Source organism: Platichthys flesus, chromosome 10, assembly GCF_949316205.1.
Source record: "Platichthys flesus chromosome 10, fPlaFle2.1, whole genome shotgun sequence".
Classification (NCBI taxonomy): Eukaryota; Metazoa; Chordata; class Actinopteri; order Pleuronectiformes; family Pleuronectidae; genus Platichthys; species Platichthys flesus.
This window is the reverse complement of record NC_084954.1, coordinates 5281040-5305940: the sequence shown is the minus strand read 5'-3', so window position 1 is coordinate 5305940 and position 24901 is coordinate 5281040. Positions and strand designations below refer to the sequence as shown.

Sequence of the window (24901 nt, the reverse complement as noted above, 5' to 3'; positions counted from 1 at the left end):
AGCGTTTCCACTTATAAAATATGATGACCTATTACTCCAAAAGGATATAAATGGTAGTTTCACCTTCACCAGCTACTCAAGTTTGAATAGCTTAATGCACTTTTCTCCTCTATGACTCTACTTTTACTTTTTAGCAAATTTAAAGATGAACATTCCTTATTCCAAAACATGCTGAGCTGTTATTTCTATATACTAAACTTGCAAAAAAGTAGCCTGAAGAAAAAAATAAGATAAACTAGCAGCAATAATAAGTCTAACTATCACATGGGACATTTTGGATTTTCATAGCTTGTATCTATGATTGTAAATAGTTTGTTTAAACACTTTGAAGCAGTTACAGTCCAACACTTTAAAGAAACCTGGACACGTTCTTCACCGTTAGTTTCTCAGAGAAGCGACTTGCGCACTTCGGACACACACCAACACGCGCAGTGGCGTCATTGCGCGCAGCTGCAGCCGCGGGCCTCACTGCGGCCTGACGCACAGATAACAGTGAGAAGTCAGGACTTCACCAAAGTGTCGCTTCTTCAAAACAAATACCAACTTCTGTAAAGAAACGATTCAAACTGGAGTGAATCCACTGGGGGGGGGGGGGGGGGGGGTCCCATCGACGCCAGGACCAGGATCATGGCGGCCCTGCTCCAACAGGTGGTTCGGAGGGAAACTTGTAACTCAAGAAACAAACAAACAGACCCAAGTAGGAGGGGGTCCGAGCATCTTCCAAAACGCGCAATACTTTCATTCCACACCGACGCATTAGCTGTTTCCCACTTTGCACTTACTCGCTTCTGGAAGTCGTCCCGTCTCCTGCGGTGTTTGTGCTGCGGCTGCTCCGTGCCAACAAACCAATTATAATCCCAACGGAAGCGCACCGGGGTCCGGGTGAGAGCGGGCCGAGGTGTCCAGGGCGCGGGGGGCGAGGGGCTGGAAGGCTGGAGCCACCGTGCGCTCCACGCTCATTCCCGACTGACCCACCCTGCTCGGTTAAAAATAACGTGGGTGCATCCAGTGCGTAATGTGTGCGCGCGGAGAGGGGGGGGGACGCACATTCCTGACCAGAGCTGGCGACTCCAAATGGCAGAGGAACACGCACACACACACACACACTCAAGAACACACACACACTCCACCCAGCCTCTAATCGCACACATAACACCCACCCACCCATTCAGAGCCTTTCAGAAATGTCACCCCTCCACTGCTGCCTGTCACTTACACGCAGGCTGGAGGAGAGGATGTCAGACACACAACTGTGACACACAACTTCGACTCTTGGCCATGTTTAGCACTAGATAAACTGGAGATGAGATGCAAGAGAATCAGTTTGAACTTATTGTTGTTGATAAAGTCACTTTTTAAAACATGTACTTCAGATAAATATTGAAAAACATGTGTCAGTGACTTTGAATAACATCAATAAACCGGTGTCATTAAAACACAATATTTACAACTGTCTCTTCAAATAAAATCTGAATTTGAAACAAGGAATTTTTTAATTGACGTAGTTGGAAAGTTTTAAAAGTAAAAAGTAACTTCACTAAGTTAATGAATATGAAGACTGATCCAGTTTGAAACTAAATGTCAAAATATTATTCTACAAAACACGGGTTCTTTGAAAGTAAGAAACTAAAAGCAATTAAAGTATAAAATTCAACATTAGTTGGTTTTGCTTCTATTTTGACTCTAAGGTTCAAACGCCCCGATCAAGATTAATTATTGATTCTGATCCGTCTCCACGTCTCCACATAAACAGACGGGGGATCAGTTCCAAAAGGGGAGAAAATAACGATTCACTTGAAAACATGTTGTATTCATTCAAATAAAAACACACACGGGGGCAGATGACAACTTATTAGCAACAACAAGCAAGAGTGTTTATAATAAAATACATTGAACACACAATGTCAGAACATAAATAACAACGAATGAGCACTTTTCAAATACATAGAGAGAGACCAACAAAAGAAATCAGTACAGAAGTCCTTCACGCTTCGTCTGTATATTTTTGTTTTTCTTTGGTTGCTGCAGGAACGTCTGTCGTCTCAAACGTGAGGAGAAACAGTCACGAACCTTCAGCTTGTGTAAATAATATGGCTTCATGTCTGGAACCAGCAGCTTGGACTGGGAGTAGTCCTGCTGGCCATCGGCTTCTGCATAGTTTTTTTTTTTAAAACATCGCACAACAACAACAAAAAAAGTACGTAACATTAATAAAATGCATAAGCTGCTCTGTGCAAGCAGCTGTGAACGCAGGAAACAACTTATAAAAATAAAAACACATTCAACAGTATTTCAAACTGCGGGCAGGAGGATGAAAATAAATACAACACACGTCTGAAAGAGGAGAGAGCAAAACAAAAAGCCCTTAAAACTCAGCTTATGCAGATTTTGGGTACCCTAAAGTACAGAGGGGAGGTCGGGGGGGTCAGGGAGACACATGTCTGTTTGTACTTGAGCTTGAACCTGTGTCACTGGGTTGAACGCTGATCAGACGATTTGTCCCTTTGACTTGTTTAATCCTCAAAATGTCCCCGACTCGTCCTCTCACTGTTTTGCTACAGAACTGTTTCAGGATCAGATTTTCTGCAGAGTAAAAGGAGCTGCTAAGTGGTTACAAGTTGCAGTGCTCGTTCAGATAATCATACGCTTAAAATAACAGTCTAAGACTAAATAAATAATCCTTCGTATTCCTTCAGTATTACCACCATTTCATCCCCACACATAGATCAGGGAATGTACAAATATTACTGGGGCTGTGAACTTTATATTTTAACTTTCTTGTATTAAGAAGACTTTAAAATTGGTACAAATCATTAATCTGAATTTAAACCTTCCTTTAAATCTTAATGGAACTTCCACCAACGTGCATATAGATCATAAAACGCGACCTTAATGAACCATTAAATATTACAATTACTTCCCCAGTAATCTTTGCAAAGTCCTTAATATATCTGAAGGACAAGTGAAGTTCAAACACAAACCAGGGCTGAACAATATTTGCAGATATTTCCTTCATATGATGAATTCAGGTGTTGTTGTTTTTTTCATAAAAAAAGAGAATTTCAAACTAAAGATTCAATAATTTCCTTCATGAATGTGCCTCAATGTTTCAGCTTCTGGAAAAAGTCTCTAACCCTCAACACCAACAGGTTAAAATAAAGTATTTGCATAAACTGCTTGAGCGCATCTATCCATCATAGATAGATACAAGTGATATGGACGGACACTTGTAATATATATCTATATCTAATTAACCATTTACTAACTCTAATGTGGTCCTGACCTCGACTTGAGCATGTTTGGCTGTAGGAATTAAAGGACACCAACAGCTAAAAGACACTGAAATAATCTAAAGACCTGGTATTTATCTGGTTATAACAGAATTATGAAGCTATTTCATCAAATGAGTGATTCGATGAATCCGTCGAAACCTAAATGCAACACACTAAACGTGTCAATGTCAAATCGTTCTCTTAAGACTTCAATCTTTGGTATAAAAAAGGATTGGTAAAAAGCATTCATGTACAAATAGAAAAATACAGTTTAAATATCTTGTAAAAAAAAATGAACCTTCATACAAAAAAAAAGCTGCTTGAACTCGTGTAACTGGGAATCAACATAGAAACAGTGCTCATGGGAAAAAAAGTCAAGTAAATAAATCTCAGGTGCAAATTCCCAACGCAGACTAATAAGTCCGTGCTGGGGGGGTGGGGGGGGTGGGGGGGGCTCGGGCTAAGTGCTCACTGCTGGTGCGTCTTCAGGAACACGTCAAGATCGGCGATGACGGACGCCTGTCGTCTGGCAACTGTGTTCAGGAGTCGGGGAGGGAAGGATGGAGTTCCCAGGTCGACCTGAAGGGGGCGAGGAAGAGTAAGAAACGAAAAATATGACAAAGATTATACACATAGAGCCGCTGGAAAACAAGACCGAACACGTCTCTATCACCCCCTAGTGGATGGATAGGGGGCATAAACCCCACCTCCTCCATGTTGGTTGATGGGACATGGGGCAAACTAATTTCTTCTCAGAGACTTTCTGTATTTGGATTCTTCTTCTCTTTTTTACGTTTAGCTGCTTCAACGATAAAAGTCAACTCTGGACTAAAACAAAAGAAAAACGTAAAAATCTACATTAAATCACCTTCCGGTCAATCTCCCTAAGATCAAGCTGCCTGCCAACGGTGAACCGTAAAGTTAAAGCAGAGTAGGTGTTGGCCGGCTGCCTGCAGTCATCACACTGGGGCACTCTAGTTTTACAATTGATTGAACTAATGACAATGCAGGAAATTTCCAGGTATTGACAGTTGGATTTAAATCCTTCATAATACTGTTGTGTCTATCTATCACATGGACAGAGGTTTGGTCCACTTGCTGTTCAGTTCACACAATCCACCTTTATCCGTCAGAAGATTCCTTTTGTTGTCTGTGATCAAACAGTTTGTACTTTTGCAGGCACTTAAAATGTGCTGGTGTTTTATTAAGCACAACACGTACACATGTACTTCAGCCAGCTGATTAGTTCACCGCTGCCTCGCTCACCTGCAGCAGGTAGATGACCCTGGTGGATTCTTTTCCACCGCGTCTAATTGGCTGCAGGACCCAGCAACTGGGCATCATCTCCCCCCGCACAGCAGCCACGCTGGGCCGAGGCAGAGACTCCTCGAACACCGACTGCATGGCAAGCACACACAGGCCACCCTGAGGCAGAGAGAGAGAGAGAGAGAGAGACAGAGAGAGAGAGAGAGAGAGAGAGAGAGAGAGGGGAAAGACAAATCATCAATAAAACAGGCAGCTCAGCTTTTTGATCAGGCAAGAAACAACTGTGCACCGACATCCACCTGACGAGCAACAGCTGACACGGTTTCTTCCCCAGCCGCTGCCTCTGGGTCGCTGTCATTTATGCTCTGTGTTGTTTTGATGGGCATTAGCACTAAATCTAAATATCGTGTTCTACATTTTGTGATGAGAAACTTCTAAGACACAGTGTTTGTTGTTGAATCGGTTATCTAATAATTCCAGAAATCTCTGTCATCGGCTCACGTTTCTCCAGAGCCGTTCATTTTATCGGCTTCAAACTGGACTTGTGTGTTGTTTAGGGTCGGATTTGGTTCGATATGGACACACTTGTTGATACACTATGAATAAACAGGTGACCAGTGCCCTGTAGCAGAAGTGGATGGGACTCAGGAATGTAGAAGATGTTGTTCATCACAACAGCATGTTTAGGAATACTGATTCTTTAGTTTTGGGTTCTGTGTAGAGTCGAGATTCACCGAACTCTGAATAAACAGGTGAACAGCTCTTTGTGTAGCTTCAGGGTTTTGTGGTCTGAGTCCCACAACCGGACACTGCACTAGTTGGTGCTAATTCCAAAAGACAGCACTGTCGGATTCTGGTTTCAATGCATGTAAATGAGAAAATGTATTTTGGTGTCAATGCTCACTGGACCCGACAGAGGAGCGACTCTGAGTAATCATGGAGAACGGCCGGGCGCCTCTGCAGCTGTGCTTACCTGCTTGGACTCCGTGCTGATGCAGCAGAAGTCCCGCGGCTGACTCAGGTGGCACATGGACGCATCTGTTAGTAGGTAAACTACAGACACAGAGAAAAAAGATGGTTGTTAAAAACATTTAAATAAAATAAAATACAAAGGAACTGAGGTGATGGAGCAGAGCTTTACTGCTTGATAAGATTAAAAAGCCTTCTCACTCCAAAATAGACCAAAAAAACCATGTCTTTAAATCATGATACGATGAACTAGTATAATAAACTATAAATCTGTATGGAAACAAACAAATAGACAAAAAACAAACTTTGGTGAAAGTCTAAAAAGGTTTTAGCAGCGCCGTGGAGACCAAGCAAGAGTCTCAGCAAAGAAATGAAATGCGTCACAGTGCAGGTGTGAATATAGAGTCATGGTAATAGAATATACTTGTCAGTGATGAATGAGTCTCTGTATTGTACTGAAGATATCTACGGGCGGTGGATGCATAATGTGAAGGGAATACATTTGCAGGCGCCGTAAAATGTAAACACTTCTGCAGCACAGACAAAAATATAAATAGTTATTGCGGAAAAAAAATATTCATGCAGCTCACCGTTCTACAAAACAGTACATCTCAAAAAACGATTAATTTTACCAATGAGTCGATTTAATTTAATGTCTACTGCATACTGGCAACTGTCTGCGACCATTAACTGGGATTTCTGTCCAGTATCCTGATCCCTCACTTCAGTTAAAGTGGAAATAAAACAATTTAAAACGTGGTTAATCTGGAAAATCTAATCAAATATGTAATTGTGATTATTTCATAGATAAATTGAACTGGGGGGGGTTTAGTCCAATAACAGCTTTGAAGATAAAAAAAGTAATAGAAGTATAACTTAAAAGAATTGAATTAAAACAACTAGAAATATCCCAACAGTTCCCTACTAATTATAATGTTGCATGAAAATAGAAAAAGTCAAGTCAAATAAAAAAGTACCAGAATATACGACTGCTTTTTCCCTATGATAACTTATATATTAGATATTTATAGTAAGCAGAAAGGTTAACTCACCCAGCTGAGTGCTGTCATCTAGTGGTCGGGTCCACACAGAACGAACTGACTGGTTGTACATGTGGCTCTTGGACAGTTGGCAGATGACGCTCCACACTCTGTCCACGGGTCTGTCCAGCTCCACAGCCCCGAGGAACCCGTGGACAGACGGGCTGGAGGAGGGTTTGTAGTAGGCCTGGATTCCACGCTCTTCTCCTTGGTACCTGAACAAACACACATTTAACAATATGAGCGATCTGGAGTGATATTGTGATATTTATAATCCCGAACCACAGGATCTACAAGTTCTGGACAAAATAATTCACCTCCAGTCTGCTGTGGCCTTGCCCATCACCAGGTTGGTCAAATCTCTGGCTGAAGCTAATCGCACCTGTGGAGAAAGATGATTATTGGAGTCATTAGGATGAGCAATCGATGAAATCAACGTTTAATGACTCGTCTGAAAGTTGGATCCTTTAACTCCAGATGGTTTTACCTCTGATAGAGCTTGCTGAAGGAGAATGGACGTGATGTCCTGATAGGTCGTGGAGATACAAGAGGCGGAGCCAAAGGAGGCGGTGCGTTGGCGTGCACCAGTGGCGGCTGATGGAGATGAGGTCATCAGGGGGTCAAAGGAGGTGATAGAGGCGTCATGGCGGACATCTAATGAGAAACATGGATGTGAGCAGAGAGAGTTCAGCAAAAACTAAATCAGTCACAGGCCAATTTAACTATTTTCAAAGTTATCTGGAATAATATAAAGTTCTGGATTATGTTTCTAAATCTAAAAGGATTCCATTCATCCTCTGTATTTGATACTTGTGGACACATTAGATGTTTGTTCTGCCCACGTATTGTAGGCTTTAGTGAATCACTGTTCTTACCCTGGGCCGACAGCCAGACTCTCTGTGTCTTCACACTCGGGGGACCACATACAGGAGGACGTGTCCTGACCTTCAGCCCTTCATCCTGAAGCCCTGTCGTCTGAGCAGAAATAGTAACATTGACAGTTTCCCTTTGTTTTTCTCACTTTAAAAAGAGCCGAGTATTTTTTTTTTGTACAAATCCTCCAGATCATTCATTTTCCATTCTTGGATTTTCAGCTCTACGTTCTTACATCTCGTGTATTTAATGTTTAACATCTGATGTGACATTAGTGTACTGACCTGTCCAGTCACAACTGGTCTGTTGCTGGTCTGTAGCTGAAGAGTGTTGCCACTGTTGTACCCTGAAGTGGGTCCAGAGGAAAGGCTCAGACTGGACCCGGTGCACAAGGTGCTGTTACTGATTCTGGTCCGATGCCTCAGGTCATCCTGCCCGAGACACAGATGGAGAGGCTGGTGAAATTATTTGCAATAATGCGAAGTCACGAGTTAACTGAGAGACACTAAAAATACTGATTCACAATATGAATTCTTTATCGTTTTTATTTCATGGTAAACACAAGCCGATTTGTGTTTGCAAGAATTATTATATTTTAACCAATTTTTTTGGTAAATGATTTTGAAACAGGAAAAATGAAAAATAGAAAAACATATTCTGTGATAACTAATACATCCAAAGAAATAACTGTTGGAATCAATTTAATTACTGGTTCAAACTTGTCAGATGTGAGAATTAGACGTTTTTCTCTCTTCTACATGATTAGATATTAAATAGCAAATAGAAAAACTTTCTGACACGGGTCTAAACTAAAACTTTGGTCTGAACCAAAGTATTGTGATACTTACAATATAATAACATATATTATGAGCCATAAACTGACCTTTGCTTCCTGGGACAAGGCCTGCTGCTGCTGCAGCCTCCTCTTCTCCTGCTCAGTTCTCTCTCGCAGTCGCTCTCGCGCCCTCGCAATCTCTGACCTGGCTTCTTCTCGGGCTCGGCCGTAGTCACGCAACAGCTGCTCTATATCAGACGGACACTGGCCCTCTCCTCTTGGAGGATTTGGTGTTCTGTCATATAATATATTCAGTAGACATTACAATAAACTCAAAAACTACTATTCTGCTTTGTTATTCTTGTTGGAGAGCCAGTGTCTTACCTGGTGCTGTCTGTCCCGTCTGGGCGGAGATGCTGCAGCTGCTCATTACGGCGACAGGTCGTGGCAGCAGACACTCTGGAGGATGAATCAGCCTCTGGAGGAGAGTAGCGAGGATGTTTGCTGGGACTCAGACTACGAGCTCTCCGGTAAGTCTGGAGCCGCTCCTCCCTCTCCTGCCTCTCCTGCCTCAAACCCTCGATACTCCTCCGATGTCTGAAGGGAAGGATTATAGAGATAGAAATCTAAACATTATGGGAAAGGGCATTTTTCAACATTTATTATCTTGTAGTATGCCTTTTTTTTAGTTTTTGGATAAAATGTATTGCTTTAATAATGGACCCAAAACTCAAGCATCCTATTGGCCGCCTTATCAGAATATTTCCAACAATCCACAGGCCTAATAACATCACAGTAAATGGTATTTGGATTGTGTGTATTCTCACCGGTCGTACAGCTGCTGTTTAGTCGGAGCAGGCGTCCTTGGTTCCAGCTCGTCTCTGCACCTCGGGGAGAGCATCTTCAGCAGCGTGTCAGTTTCTCCCAGCCCATAATGCAGCTTGGCCTCCGTCAGCTCCACGGTTAGAGGTGTGGAGTTCATGCTCAGGTTGACCGTCACCTGCTCTCTCTCCTGTCGCAGCCTCTCTATCTCTCTCGCCCGTCGGTAGCTGGGCTCCACAGACTCCACGTTTGAAACTAAACTTTCCATCTCCCCCCATTCGGGACGGTTCCTGCTCCGGTCGTGTTCGCTGCCCCGCGATGTGTCCAACTGGTTCAGGTGTTTGGATTGTTGCTGGTGGATGCCCGACCAGTTGTTGAATTTGTTGTGCACGGGCAGGTCTTCTGGGTCCATGTGGTAGTCTTGAAGTTCAGACAGGCTGCTGAAAGGATTAATGCTCACGAGGATATCTGTGTTGCACTCACTGGGAGCCAGGGACACCACGTCGTCCTCTGGGAGTTGAACAGTCCCGTTGTTGACTGGTGACAAGTCGCAGGAATCTATACAGAAATCAACAGAGTCCACCACAGGTCTTGTGTAGCCTGATGGTTTTCCATGTTTTGCTGTCGCCTGATGTTTCTGCTCAGTTTGTGTTAATACAGGTCGGATGTGATTCACAGTTTGACCTTTTTTAGATGTTTTTGCTTGAAGAGAGGTCATCTGCCCTTTTGAGCTGGCATGTGTGTCACCCTTGTCTTTACAGGTCTTTACATATCTATCCAGAGATGAACTGAGGCTTGCAGAGCAGTTCTCTGATCCTTTAGAACCCGAGCAGCTCAGTTCACTTCCCTCCTCCAGCCACACAGACTCTGACTGACTCGATGAAACATCACAATCCGATGTGGACATTTGCACATTGCCTGAGACAGATGAGCAGGTTGACTGTTTGCTGGATGACACAGTTCGTCCGTCTTCCTCAAAAGTGAGGCTGGTTTTTCCACCCACATGATTGGAGGGACACGTTGTTGTTTGTTTTCCTCTTTGCTTCAAACGTAATCTTGCTTCCACAGTCAGAATGGGCGATGATGCACGGTCTTTATACGTGGCCTGTTTCTTTGAACACGGTGAAGGATCATTTCTCACAGACGAACTGTGATTCTGTTGGTCTCTTGAGGATCCTCGGGGGATTTCAGAAGTTGCAGCACTTTTATGGCACGGAGCCTCAGGCCTGCTTTGCTTTGAGACTCGAGAAGAAGCCGATCTCACGCTTCTTTCAGCTGTTATCTTCAGAGGGGGCGTTTTAGGACCGATGCTGTCCGACTGTGAGGCAGCAGAGGCGTTAAACCTCAGGTCAGGCTGCATCTGCATCTTTTGGCCCGTGTTGGCTTTTGTTTTCACCACGCAGTGCACATCCTTGTCTTGAGACACACTGACGGCCTCAGAACCGATCACTTTGACTATCACGTTGATCTCATGAGGTTTGGACTTTTCACTGGGCGTCTGATGGACGGCCACTTCCTCCTCTGCTGGTGTGGAAAGCTTTTCTGTCTGGATCCCAACATCTACAGCCGTTTGAGTAGAGCAGTCTCTCGTGGTGCAGTCGACAGATTCACCACAGGAGCTACTGAGGTTTGACAAGTTGAGGCTCCTCCTCGGACTGGACCTGCTGACTTCACCGGTCCTCATTTCCTGGACGTCTCCCAGCAGATCTGAGGTGCTGTCGATCAACTTGGAGAGGTGAGCCGACATGTTCTCCATGCTGACCCACGTAGGAGACTCTTTGATGTCCGTCTTGGTTTTTCGTGTTGCAGGTTCCTCGGTGTTGCTCCGTCTGTGACGATCTTTCCTCACTGGACCACTACTGCTTTTAATAACATTCACTGTTTGAAGCCCACGCTCTGTTTGAGTGCCATGCTCGCTCGTCCTCGTCCTTTGGGCACAGGCTTTCTTTACCTGGGATTCTTGCTCGGAGGAGTAAACGTACATGATTTCATCCACGTGACTGGAGTTCGTACCAAAACCACCGGGAGCATCGTTACATGACGAACTGCTGCTCACTGTCGGATTGGCTAAATGACTATGGATATCGATCTGTTGACCGGGTGCAGGCTGGGACGTTTGGTTTGCATGCTCCTTATAGTCTTCTATGCTGCTCAGCGTACTGGACAGCCCCTTGTTGGCCGCGTACATGCTGAGGTGGGAATTGAAAGGAGAGTTCTGCCCGTTCAGACCGTTGTCCACACTGCAGCACCTTGTTATGCGTTTCTCTGCACTGTTCAGAAGAGGAGATTTGCAGGACAGGTCCGCGGCGCTCCCAAACGACGGGTTCTTGTAGCACTGCTGGTCTGAGTCGTCGTCTGGCCACTGGTGAACGAAAGGGTTGATGTCACTTGAGGCGAAATGCATAGTGGAGTCCTGGGGCGTCAGTTTCGTCTTTGCACTTGGAAAGATTCTTTCTGCGTTTGTCTTTTGGTTGTAGTCTCTATTCAATTTCAGCTCAACCCTTTGACCCGGAGTTCCAGCAGAACAAGATTTCATTTTAGTTTTGCTTACTAATACAGACATAGAAGCATCTGGACCGTTGCTTCTAGGCTGTGTAACATCTTGTTTACCATGACTCTGTGTGGAGAGCTTGGACCATTTAGATGAGAGTCGACTGTGATGGACTCTGGTGGTTTTATCATCCTCCTCATCCTCATCTGACGACTTCAGCGAGGACTCAGAGGAAGAGGTAGGATGAGTCTGGGTCTTAGTCCTTCGGAACCTCTTGGTCTTTTTGAACAGAAGGGCTGAGTCACATTGGGTACCACAGGATGTGTTCACATCCCCTTCTCTGGACACCAGAGATCCAGAGCCATTTGTATTTTTGACAATATTTGGTCTTTTGAGCGGAGGCTGAATTGAGCCACAAATAATTTTGTCATGTTTCAATTCTGCCGAGATCTCTGGAACCGGTGCTTCAGACCGATTTGTCATCACACGGGTTCCTTTACTGTCGACTTCAGTATTTTTATCACATTTTCTCTGTGGATTTGATAGATCGTGGTTCTTGTTGTGATTCTTTTTGCTCTCACAAGCTCGAGCCAAATGATCTGCACAGTTAAGCTGATCCTGTGATGGGACAGACAGTTTCCCTCCTGTTGTGGTCTCTGCTTCAACGTTTTCCTCCTGGCCAGGAGTAACAGCCATCCCTTTGGTCGTGGCGTTCTCATTACAAGATGTATTCTGGTCCCTGTTTGGATCGGGTGGCATGAACAGAAGACGACCATCTGAAAATGTTTTATCTCCAGATCTGTCGGGACTAAACAAGTGAGGCTTGCCAGTCGCCTTTGATGAGCTTTGTTCGTATGAATAATGGTTTTTATCTTCTGCAATAGATGCACTTTCCAAACTGACAGCTTCCAAACGGACAGACACACAAGCATCACTGATTATTGATGGTGTTTCATTGTGTATTTGTTGAAGTTGTTGGTTATCTGGATCAACTGTGGGAGCATCAGAGCAACGCTGTGAGTCCATTCTCCTCAAGTACACGTCACTCTTGGGAGAATTACGATGGGAAGTTACTTTTTGTTTACCGACATCATTCATTTCTTCAGATGGAGCAATTTCCTGTGGAGTGTTTCTGTGAAAATCAATATGTTTTCTTGCTGAAGGAGAATCATTCATAGAGGAAATGTTTTTTCCAGAGGGCTCAGCCTCTTCTTGGATGGTCAGTGTCAGATGTGATTGGCTGTCACTGCATTTGGGAGAGGCCTCCTTGTTTATTGGCTTGTTTAAAGTCCCGTCAGGAAAGTTACGAGCTTGGTCATTCTTTAGTGTCACTTTAGTGGATTCAAGCAGGAAGCTCTTACTTCTCTCTCTCAATTCACCTGACAGATTTGATGTCAGGAGCTCATTTCTCTCCGGGTCACATGTGGTTTCCACTGATTCATGTCCACTGAGGTTTGTCTCTTTCACCTGAACCTTCTTTTCATCTCTAACCTGTTTTTCCGTCGATGCATGTTCATCAACACAATTACCTACACATGATGCTAAGGCAGTCAGGCGTTGACTCCTGCTCGTTCTCTCACCATCACTACAAATCAATGACAACCTCACTCTCTCTTTTACCATTTCGGAGATTCTCAGGTCAATGGCACTACAAATAGCACCTGAATCATTAAATGTATGCTTTCTGTGAGTCCCTCGTGTCTCTTCAACTGCCTCCTCGATTCTTACGTTTCCTTTTTCGTCTTCCTTTCTGTCTCCCAGCGAGAAACCGCTCTGGGAAATTTTGTCCCCACTTGTAAGCCGACATTTAGAGTCTGCAAAGACGGGTCCAACTTTTCTGTTCATGGGGACAGAAACTGCAGATGCCCCTGAAGCCACTTTGTCTCTTCCCTCAGCACAAGCAGAATAACATTCAGTCTCTACCACAGACTGCACCTCTTTAGAGCCATTAGCGTTGTTATTGTCATCGAGCAAAACCTCTTCCGAGCTGCAAACTGGTGGTGAGCAGAGCGTTACCAGTTCGCTGCTGTTGCTCCTTTTTGGAATTTTCATGCTGCCAATAAAAGCATCCTGTTCCTCTTTGTTTCTCTTCCTGGAATTTTTACAAGTGGCTTTAACAAGCTCCTGGTTTAGTGCAACGTGCTGCTCGGATCCTTTGGTTTCATCCCTCGACAGTGATAATTCTTTGGTAGTTTCAGGCTCATGGTGCTGCACATCTTTAAACGTTTCTGTTCTATCCAGATTGCATAGTGAATCGTCTTCAGTGGAAGGTTTGAGGGAACTCAGAGCTTCAGACATCTTACTCAGGTCTTGGCCTTTGCTAGTAGGATTTGTCCAGGCATTCGTTTCTGATTGAGAACAGGAGAGGCTCATTTCACTGTCAGAAGACATAGTGACATCACCAGCTACGACAGCAGGTGCATCTGTAAACACCTGATGCATGTTTGATCCTTGTGCAGTGTGAAGAATCCCAGTGTGGGACACAGAAGTGGTCCGATCTGAGGTGGGGAAGGTTGCTGGGCTTTCAGTATCTATAACAGCCTTTTCCACACTTGCAGACTGTGGCCCTGCTCGCTCTTCTGTTGTTGTTTGAGACTCCACTGAAACCATGAGTCTGCGTTTCTGCACGGTCACATTTACACCATCAGCGCTGGTGGACGTTGAGCTCCAGCTTCTGGATCCGCTCTGAAAGTCTGACAGGTTCATACTGGTCAGACTGGCTCTGCTGCTGCTGGTGGTGCTGCTGCTCTCCAGTTGTGTGAACACCATTTTTCTTTGGGAAGGCAGGGAATCCTTTAGAATCCTGGGACTGTCTCCTGCATCAGTGGAGGACCAGGCGTCAGTGAGAAGCAGGTTTTCAGGCTCCATCGCGCTGTAGCTGCTCAGTGAGCGCGGGCTGTCGGTCAAAGTTGTCTCCATGTTACCAGAGTCTTCAGTCACTTTTTGCATAGTGTCTTTTCCTCTAGAATCTGCAACTAAAGGGTTTTCAGATTGAGGATTCCCTGCTGCACCAATCTCACCTTTACATCTTGATTTTGGGAACGCCTCCACTGGGGTTACCTTCGGTTTCTGACCACTGTGCCACATCGGTAAAACAGTAGAATCCATGACCAATGAGTAAGTTGGTGCCACTGTGCGGGTAAGTCTCTCCATTGCAAGATGTCTCCCACTTCTCTCCACAGCCAAAGAGTCTTCAGACATCTGAGAGTCTTCACTTTCTGCTCCACTCTGAGCTTCCTCTTGCCTCAGCTGCTCCGCTAGAGCCGTCACGTAAGCAGAGGACAGCGAGTCGAGAGAGAAAATGCTCTCGCAGTCTGACGTCCCTTCATCCCTCTCTTCTTGCTCCTCATCCCATCCGATCAGTTCTTGCTGCCTTTCAACCCATCTGCACGTCTTTTTCACCAGGGCGTCGGTGCTGTGCCATCTCCTCTGTCTGACGCCATCAAAACGACTCCTCTGGTCAAGCTCCTCGCACGAGACGGCTGCTTTGATGGCACATTGGCCTCGGCTCATGTTGTCGTCTTTTAGGATCCCGTCTCTTTTTTGTCTCCAGTGAAATTTGCTCGCTATCCTCCCCAAAGGTTTGAGGCTTCGTCCTCCATTCGTACCCGTCGGTGGTTTTCTGAACACTTTGGACAGAGCTGTTTTTAACCTGGGTCCCACAGAACTAGAGAAAGACTTCCTGATGGTGTCTAGTCCACTGTTAGGTGTGTGGGACGGGGTTCTCCCAGTTAAACAAGAGACAGTTTCAGAACTGGGTTTGTCCGTTGTGGATCCATGTATATGTTCTTTGCTGACTGGCACCGCAGGTCCAAGCGGTGACTTCAAGGAAACTGTTGTGCTTCGATCCGATCGGTTTTTAAAGGACAGATCTCGGTTCGGCAGCAGAGGTTTTCTCTCAGGTCGATCCCGACACGGCAGAGCTTGTGGTTCCTCACCGGAAGTTTGTCTGATGTTTTCAGAGGAGGTGAATCTACTCCGGCAGGACGGACTATCTCCTGAGAAGATTGTTCCAGAACAGCTTTGAGTTCTTTCTCGTGGAAGACACTCATCTGACACCCACTTCCTGCTGCCGATGGAATCCGAAGTCAGGTCTGCGGGTCGGTTTCTCTTCAGGAAATGTCTGTTGAGTAGAAAAAAAGGAACATTTTAAAATATAGGGAGGTTAATGCAACCAAAACAGCCTGAGAATATCTTTTCTGTATTAGCCCCTCATAGTTCAGCAGCAACTTACTCGACAGGTTTTTCCATTTTACTCTTCGTGCTCACCTGAAGATGGGCGTGTGTTGTGGGTAGAGCTGGGACAGGAGATCTGCTGAGAACGAGTGTCTTCGAGAAACAAAGTGTCGTCCCCTGAGGTTTGAGGGGGACACTTGCTCAAGAGACTCTGGGCTGTCGGGTCCAGGAGGCAGAGCCTTTTCCAGCTGCTGCAGTTTCCTCTTAGCCTCCAATAGATGCTGTTTTCGGGCAATTCTCTCCAGCTGGTACTGCAGCCTTTTCCGACGGATGCGGCTTTCGGCACGACAAAGGGCGTGATGCTTTATAAGCTCCTCCTGTACCGCCTTCTTCCTGGCTTTTACCACCTGGCAGGGAAGGTTCACTGTCGGCTCGTCCTGATCCTCGGGGGCCCGGCTTGCGAGCCGCCCCAGGAGAGACTCAGGGATGACGTCTGTTTGAACTCCAGATTCTTGGGTGACTCTCTGTGTGAAAGCTGTCAGACTTTGTTTCTCTTGTAGAATCCACTGCTGGACTAATGGATAAAGAAACAAGAAGAGTAGTGTTAGAAGGAATACATTTACACACACAAATTCATCAAATAAACTGAATTTCAAGTAGTTTTTGATTAGACTTTATTATTTGTTTTCTCTCTCTAGATTCTGTGCTTGGATATTGAAACTTGCTTGGTATCTACATCAGCATCGGGGACAACTTTCTGCATGTGGGTGTGTGTGTGTAGCACTTACTCTCAGCGTGCTGCTGTTGAAGGTGAGCCTGCTCCCTCTCCAGCCCTTCCTCCGCTCGTCTCTGTGCAGCCTGGATCTCCTCCCGCAAACCCTCCACGTAGCGCTGCTGCTCCTCCACCCGCTGCCTCACAGTAGGCTCCTCGCTGCAGGAGAGACAGGCACCCAGCTGCTCCTGGAGCTGCGCTTCCTCGACACTATAATCCAGCCACAAAGATACAGGATGAAACGCAGACTGAGAAACTATGATGAAATAAGAGTTAAAAAAAGGAAATCAGAAAAAGGCATTGACGCCACATTTGATGTTAGAATATAGCAGCTGGTTGATGGAGTGTTGAGTTTAAAGAAGAAGCTTCTGTTGTTGGTTGTCAGTTCTGCGTCTGAGCAGTTACCAAGCAACTATTGTGCGTGTCCTGTACACAGCTAACTGGGATTGTTCAAGACGGTGGGGGCTAATGGAAACTCATGGTATCTGCACCAGCTGAAGGAAAACATGCAACGAAGCATGAAGCACTGCCCTATTTCTACAGCGTGTACCATGGTACAACACATGTACCTCTGATCAAATATGTATGCTTTGAGTTGGCAGAATATGGTCTCTGCACATCACACACGCAGACACACAGCAGTTCTAAAACAACACTTGTATCGTTGTGCAACTTTATTTCTTGTTGACAGTATTTACCTGTGGTCAGGGGTCAAGGGGCAGAGGTCAATGTAGGTGCAGTTCATGCCACCTTCACTAGCCTGAGAACAACAGATAAGAGATGTACTGATTCAATTCACAAGAAAATAAACAATCACCACAGAAAGTATTGTGAGAACAGATATTTCTTGTGAGTGTGTATTCATATTGTGCATGACTTGACGTTGTAGTATTGTCTTCACATCATTAACATCACAATGATTGCCACCTCAACCAGGAGCATGACATTCACTTTCAGCTGAGCAGCACCTACCCGCCTGCGTTCCCGGAGGACGGCTGCCTCTGCCGGATGGTTGAAGCGGAACCTGTGCACTCCTCCCAAGGTGATCACCATCCCTGGAGACAGAGAGACACATTTGTTGGCACAAGTAAAGCTGCATCGATTTTCAAAGAAGACATCAGTGTTTCATCACGGCAAAAACTATTACTGAGAAGGCGATCAATAAATGTGTCATTTTAAAATCTGTAGTCTCGTATTGTTAGAGATGCAATCAATTCAACCAGAACTGAAATGGTACAAATTATTACTTTCTCTTTCAACTCTATCAAGTGTTGCCTCGGGGATAAACTTCTATAAACAATAGCAGCCTCCGAATGTTGAAATAAGAAAAGGGTACGAGTTGTTTGTCAAATAAGTGCGACATAAAAATCAATAGAAGCTGGAATCAAATATTAAAACGTGCCCCCGACCACTCTGCTCTATTTTGCTGTTAATTTCATTACAAACCATCCAATTTGTTTCTCGTGCAGGGTTAAAAATATAAATAAACATCTAGTGGACAGAGGCTGACCTTGAGCCAGTCGGCAGGGCTCGGTGATCTCTCTGTCGTTGAGCAGGCAGCAGCAGCCTGGCAGGGGTCTGAGCGTCACCACACCTCCACGGTTTTCAATCTCACAGCTCGCACTGCCCTGCAGAACTAGAGCCGGGAAACAGAAACACAATCACACATACCGATTTAGAAAGCTCTCCCGAGGCAGCTGCTGTACTGTTGAATATATTCAGTGCTCAATGCAGCATTTAATGCAAAGTTAACAAGCCATTTTCAGACATATGATGTTTTACTATGCACTCTCACATCACTATTACAATGCACTGCAAGTTACTGACCTGAATCTTCCATTTTAACTTGTGTGTTTTGCTGCATGTATTGTCTAGAGCTGTCACATTTTGTTGCATGTTTACTCTGTGATAACACACGCCTGTAAGAGGCTTTGAGGATTGCCACTCTTGTACTGTATAACAGTTCACAACAAACAATAAAATCGCATTACACAGTCTGCAAGTGAATATTTGCAGCTGGATGAGGGAACATGGAGACGAAATGAACTTGTGTTGCACTCGAATCCTACAAAAACAAACAAACGCAGCGGTGATAACTGTTACCTATCTGTGGCTCTTCACACTGGTTCTGAGGTCCCATGTGAGTGACTCCTTCCTACAACAACAACAAGAAACATGGTGTAAATACAAAATCCACATGAACACAAAACATCAAAACAAAGCACACTTTTATCTTTATTCAGTGTATCTTCAGCACAAAAACAGCAGTAGATATAATGCCAAACATTTTAAACAATGGTCTTAAGAGAACTATTGTCCTTTCCCTTCTAATCCTTCGCTTTTCTGACAGAAAAAATAACAATTTGTTTACTGAAGTCTTATCGAATGCGATTAAAGGCTTTCTAATACGGTGTCAACCCCACGTGTGCTCCCAGGTGGCCTCAGCTCTTCACGTGCAGGAAGCAGTGTAATTGTCAGGCCTAAGGGTAAGCTTGTCATTGTCAGAATCAGGGCATCTCGAGCTCCCCCGAGTCCTAGCCTCAGAACTAAGAGCCTCTTATCAATCCCTGCTCCACGCATCGCAGAAGACATTCACACACAGACAGAGACGGGAGATCGACAGGACAGACAGAGAGTAAAAGTTAAAAAGAAAGTAGGAAGTAGAAACACACCTTTTCTCAAGAGTTTGTTTTTGTTTTTCTAGCAGAACAGAGAGAAATAGAAGGAGGAGAGGGAAGAACCTAGCAGACAAGAAAAGAAAGAGATTTTATGGCTTTATTCAAGACAGCTGACAAAACAGCGACTTTAGAGTGTGGAAAAGTAGAGCAAAGGAAAAAACACAGTTTGTGCATCAAACTGCAGCAACACAAACAATACTAATATTAACATTAGCTCCAGCACCTTAACTTGTAACTCTAATACCTAAACCAGCATGTGCACATCATAAAAAAGAATATGTTTATAAACGGAGAAATCCACTTCTCTCTTACCCTGAGGTGATAGAAGACGACCCCGGTGCTGAGGACATCTCCATCGAGGGTGACCAGGTGAGGTGAGAGGGAGTTGATGAGGAAGCCAGCCCGCTCCCTGTTGATGTCCACACTGTACTTCTCCAGCAGCTCCGTCTTGTCTCCCCAGCTCTCAGACCAGTCCTTCGTCAGCTGCTGCACCTGAGGAGGAGACGAGGGTGAAAAGGATGAAGGGAGATCATGAAGAGAGTTGAATAAAAAGTGGAAGCAAGCAAATAAATATTTGCCCCTTAAACTCCTAATTTTCCCAAAGTGTAGAAGAAACTACCGTGACTTTAGGATAAAGTTAAAAAACACAGAAGGCTCTCTCTAGGTCTAGTGCTTGGTTTGTCTGTTCTGAGCTACTGTAGAAACATGGTGATGCAACATAGCAGGCTCCTGATGTACATTTTAAGGGTTTGTAATAAAATGTAATATTCTATTTCAAGTGATTCACTGAGGATCTCAAAGTTTGATCCCAAAATCCCCATAAATAGAACATTTTCAGTGCAGTACTTTGTGTGAATCTACATGTCATACTTCTATCTCTGTATCTGTGACCCCATCTGGCAGATCAACGTATTTGGAGATAAATCAGTCGATCAGGGTTAGATGCAACTTATTACACGGGGCCCTGGATCTCTGTCCTGTGAAATATCTGTCATAGAGTCTTGGAAAACATTCATCTGTTTGATAGCAGCCAGCTGCAGCCGTCTGTGCCGACCCTGCGTTACCTTCAGCTCGTTCTGAAGCACCATGTCAGAGAGATTTCCATCCCTCTCATCACTCAGGGACGGACTGGGATTGCGCTGCTGTCAGTCAAAAGGTAGGAAGGAAAAAAAAGAAAAGATCAGTCAGCATATTGTACAAAGGGAAAGCGTCACACGATACAATGCGTTTCGATCTTTACCATTCACTAAATGTCACAAAGTCACAAAGCACAGTTTTAGGCCTTTAGTACCAAAATGTGTGTAATGTTCTAATCTCTTTTATTCAAAGCCTTTCAGTTTCAAGAGAGCTTTCTTTTTATGGGGAAGCGGGACATATCCCTGAGAGAGTCAGCGACATGCTCTAATGATAAAAGGTCACTGTACCATTTCAAAACTGAGCAGCATGCTCTTCAGCCTGTCAATCTCCTCTCTCAGCTCCCGGATCAGACGAACGTTGGCATCCTGCACAGAATTCAGAGCACACACATTAACCGGCCGAAAAACATTTAGCCCAGACATTACATTTTGGCATCAGATTCATAAGCTGCCACTGACCTCATTAACTCTGGGTTTATTGACAATATTCCTGGCATGGGCGGCGTAGCGCAGAGTGCTGAGGGTCTCATTGTAACTGTGAGCGGAGGGGGAAACCGCTGCACAGCAGAAACGCACAGGAAAGGACACACACACAGCAATTAACATAAAGATCACATGAAGTACCAATGTCAGTTTGGGAAGAGAGCCGACAGTGACACATTAGAAAGCACAGAGGTTTGGAGGCATAGACACATTTCAGAGACTAAGAATTGACAAAGTTTTCCTTCAACTGCTTTTAGAAAACACTGAATGACACTTACAAACAATTTATTTGTTGAGGAACACACAAAATCACCGCTGTATTCCCTTAAAGGGGCGCTCACGTCTACTTTAAACAACACAATCAGTCACCACTTCACTATCTGGGACAACGTTTACATAAATAAAAAAATCTAGGATCCAATGTCACCTCTCAGCTCATTTACACATCCCTTCTGACCATAATTTAATGTTCTTTTACAAAGTTAGCCAAGCTTAAGGAAGTGCTATATTAAATATCTGGAATTCCACTTACTTGCAACCATAATGGTCTTTGAGTTGCCGCCCAGGCTGTCTTTCAGCAGCCAGGTGAGGACTGAGTCTCTGTAGGGGATAAAGCAGTGCCTCCTCCCTCCTCCTGCTCCTCCTCCTCCTCCTCCAGACAGGGAGCTGCTGTGACTACCCACCGTGCTGCCATCAGCCTCTGAGGCCATGCTGTTGATGCTCTGGCAGCTGCTCGACATCTGGGAGTTCTGGGCTGTGGAAGAGCACGATACAAGAATTGTGAGATGTGCCGAGAAAGTAAAACGGAAAGGAAAGAGGATTCAGATGAAACGCGGAAGGAAAAACAGGAATTTGTGTAGCTGCATGCAAAATGTTATTCCAATCTGAAAACAACATTCTTCTACTTCATCACTCGAACTTCAAACTGTAATAATAACGTTTTTAACAGTATTGTATTTTACCAAGAGCAGAAATGACGATGCCCAACGTGACCAGCGACTTGTTGATGTTGGAGCCTTCGGTCAGTCTGTCTCTGCAGTAGTGGGGGTCGGCTCGCTCACTGTCAAAAACAAAACACAACACAACATAAAACATAAAAGTTCAGGTTGTCTCATTTGAAATAATGAAATGTAGATGTGGGCAAAATGTGAGAATGGAGAGGCAGTAGCCAAGAGCCACTAGGGGGCAGCTTTGTCAATGAAGTTAAAGCATGTTGACAAAGAAGAGGGAAGAAGGAAAGAAGCTGTTTCACCTCCCAGCCAAGTCCACCAGGTTAATCTTGCTGACAGTTTCTGAAGGACGGTCGTTTTCCAGGATTGCCTGTGGGGGGGGGGGAAATTACAAGAGCAATCAGACTGGAACCTGTTTCACATTAAAATATATAGTTCCCATATTAATCAAATGTCAGAAAGCAATGAGACATTATTGGCCCAAAAACATGTCAGTGAATCATTATCAGATTGTGAAATAATAAGTGTGACTGTGTAGTTAGCTCATCGGGTGGTGAGGGCGATGATGACCTGTGTGTACTGGATGGTGAAGATGGCGTGGGATCTGCTGCTGGCGTCATGGTTGTGCGTTGCTGCTGTGATGCGGTTGGCAATGCCTTCCTCCAAAAGGTCCATGGCCTGTTTGCAGTCTGAGACCACATGCTGAGACAGATCTGATCAGAGAGGAACAGAGAAAAGATTAGAAAGCATGTAAACAAAGAGCAGTAATGAAAATGATAAAATGTCAGTTCATGATGGGAGTTTGGAGAAAGGTAATTAGGTCAGAGAGGGAAGAGGAACATCTGCTAGGCACAGGTTTGAATCATTATAAGACTGTATGCAAAATTATTTATTTCTTTATCAAAAACACAGAAAAACTCCACTGAACTACATAATAGTATCAGATGTAAAAAAAAAAAAATCACAATCAGATTTTGAGTTTTATTCATAAAACAAAATCTACTGTCAGTTTTGCTCTGAAACATTAATTAAAAACCATTAAAGATGGATGGATGGATGGATGGATGGAGGGAGGGAGGGATGGAGGGATGGATGGATGGATGGATGGAGGAAGGGACAGATAGATGGATGGCTGGATGGCTGGATGGATGGATGGATGGATGGATGGATGGATGGAGGGAAGGATGGAGGGAGGGATGGATAGATGGATGGATGGATGGATGGATGGATGGATGGATGGATGGATGGATGGATGGTTGGATGGATGGATGGAGGGATGGATTGATGGATGAACAAACTGATCACTATATCCTCCAAAGTTATATGACGAGGGGGATATTAACATTACACTGGTAAATTGAGTAAAATATAGAAGTGTGTAACACTGACAATGACACAAAGACACTTGTCACAAGCATTAATCATCCAGAGAGATAGAAATGTGAATAAGAAACAAACATCTTCCTGTTTGAGCTGTAATACTTTCCCCCGGAGCTTTTACTAACAGATCATCTGTGAACGTGCTCTACTTCCAGGCATGAATCACATCAACTTAAGCGTCTGTTAAACACGTGCACAGGAAACCACAAAGTCTCTCGTCGCTCGAACACATGGTTACGTCTTCTTTGTTTTCATTTATCCAGTAACACAATTCTCCGAAATCATTTCAAAAACAATAATAGTGAGAGTAAAATGCTGTCGGGTGGGACTTGTGCTGATGGAAGAGAAACTGTGTAAACTGTGAGTCTTCTAAGTTTTCTCTGTGTGTACGGTGAAGTGTTCTCCCTGGAACCGAAAGGAAATGACTTCACTTCCTCTGGTCATCTGGGATTTCTCTTGATACAGACAATGAGTGGATGTCGGGCTTCAAACAGAGAGGGGCGGGCCAATGAGAGGGAGAGAAAGAAAAGGACGGAGGGAGGGAGAGAGGGTGGGAGGGAGGAAGGGCCAATTCTGGACCCGAGGAAAAGTTTAACAAGGGAACCAAATTCCACCAGTGACCAAGTGATTTATAAACTAAATACACAGGAGCAGAGTATTACTGAAAATACTGCAGTTACACATCCAAGACCATGATTTGACAAACCGATGCGTGTTACATGTGGAGACATATGATTCACTATGAGCGGCTGGGAACAAATTGTCACTTAACTCTTCTTGGAGGTCAGAGCCTGTGAGAGCAACTAATCATGAGTCCATTCTATTGAAATATGCCCAGTCCCACTGCCAAGCTGAGTCATAAGATTCCTGCCAGTTGGTTGAAAAGAGCACTTTTGCAGAGCACCAACCCAAATATCATATTTAATCTGACTGAAATTATCCAGGGAGGGTAATGAGAATTTGGAGCCTCTGGACCTCAAGTTAAGTATTTAATCAGGAAGATAGACAGAAAGAGACAAGTGCACAAATGATCAGTTGGTGTTTGAGCACAATATTTTGTGCGATTCTATCTTCAGCTGTGCAAGAATATTGAGTTAGAATTATAATTAAGTTTGCCACTTTCTTTGCTTTATGTTTTGTGGTGTTTATAAAACTGCTTTGTGTTCTACTTCTCCTGCAGAGGTGTTATATGCTAGGGACTGAAGGTACCTGCTCTCAGATGGGAAACATTTACGTGATCTGAAAACATTTAACCTGTAGCGTTCACATGCATCTTTGCTTTCTTCCACTTGTCTAAGTGTAGACGTAGCTGCTCCAACACTCACCTTGAACGTAGGGTCCTTTCTCAGGATGTTCTCGGATCCTAAGTGAGGCTTTCTTCTTCTGCTCTCCTCCTCTCAGCAAGTCCCTCACACGCTCATTGTAGATCTCCAGGAAGCTGCAGGGACAAAGGAGCAGGACAACATCCAACTATGAAGACTCTAATACAACGTCAGGATTGAATCATTTAATTTACCTATACAGTCACACATAGATGATAGAATAACGTACCTGATCTCCACTCTGCTTGAATTTTGCCCATCGGGAAAAGTGTCTTCAGACCTAAAGAGACCCTGCAAGCAAAGGGAGGAATAAAAGGTACTTCACAGTTTAACACCAGGCACACGAGCAGCAGCAGTATTATCAGTGTGTTCTCTTCATTCATGTTATTATAAAGGACTATCCTACCTGGCAGATGCGAGGGGTTAAGCCAATGGAGTCCTGACGGCGTTCAAAACAAAAACAAAACACAGAATGAGACACAGAATGGATCAGAAC

General features: G+C 44.4%; 2 protein-coding genes across 2 annotated transcripts in view; both read right to left on the bottom strand.

The window, feature by feature from the left end:
- sptb (spectrin, beta, erythrocytic) overlaps window positions 1-1046 on the bottom strand; it is a 39575-nt gene extending 38529 nt beyond the window's left edge. The window contains exon 1 of the mRNA XM_062397608.1: window positions 783-1046. The gene's annotated coding sequence lies outside the window, so the exon portion shown is untranslated. The remainder of the gene's footprint in view (window positions 1-782) is intronic.
- A 798-nt stretch (window positions 1047-1844) lies between these two features.
- stard9 (StAR-related lipid transfer (START) domain containing 9) overlaps window positions 1845-24901 on the bottom strand; it is a 37917-nt gene continuing 14860 nt past the window's right edge. Inside the window, exons 5-32 of the mRNA XM_062397200.1 lie at window positions 24812-24844; window positions 24635-24696; window positions 24409-24521; window positions 22274-22416; window positions 22006-22073; window positions 21716-21813; window positions 21286-21507; window positions 20730-20827; window positions 20559-20636; window positions 20199-20276; window positions 19447-19626; window positions 18560-18611; window positions 17967-18092; window positions 17429-17511; window positions 17155-17216; window positions 16473-16666; window positions 15778-16258; window positions 9023-15631; window positions 8580-8792; window positions 8304-8490; window positions 7705-7851; window positions 7423-7522; window positions 7035-7201; window positions 6865-6929; window positions 6560-6762; window positions 5512-5591; window positions 4539-4697; window positions 1845-3851 (exon numbers count right to left, since the gene is read on the bottom strand). Coding sequence (XP_062253184.1) covers window positions 3741-3851; window positions 4539-4697; window positions 5512-5591; window positions 6560-6762; window positions 6865-6929; window positions 7035-7201; window positions 7423-7522; window positions 7705-7851; window positions 8304-8490; window positions 8580-8792; window positions 9023-15631; window positions 15778-16258; window positions 16473-16666; window positions 17155-17216; window positions 17429-17511; window positions 17967-18092; window positions 18560-18611; window positions 19447-19626; window positions 20199-20276; window positions 20559-20636; window positions 20730-20827; window positions 21286-21507; window positions 21716-21813; window positions 22006-22073; window positions 22274-22416; window positions 24409-24521; window positions 24635-24696; window positions 24812-24844 — 10212 coding nt within the window. The 3' untranslated portion in view covers window positions 1845-3740. The remainder of the gene's footprint in view (window positions 3852-4538; window positions 4698-5511; window positions 5592-6559; window positions 6763-6864; window positions 6930-7034; window positions 7202-7422; window positions 7523-7704; window positions 7852-8303; window positions 8491-8579; window positions 8793-9022; window positions 15632-15777; window positions 16259-16472; window positions 16667-17154; window positions 17217-17428; window positions 17512-17966; window positions 18093-18559; window positions 18612-19446; window positions 19627-20198; window positions 20277-20558; window positions 20637-20729; window positions 20828-21285; window positions 21508-21715; window positions 21814-22005; window positions 22074-22273; window positions 22417-24408; window positions 24522-24634; window positions 24697-24811; window positions 24845-24901) is intronic.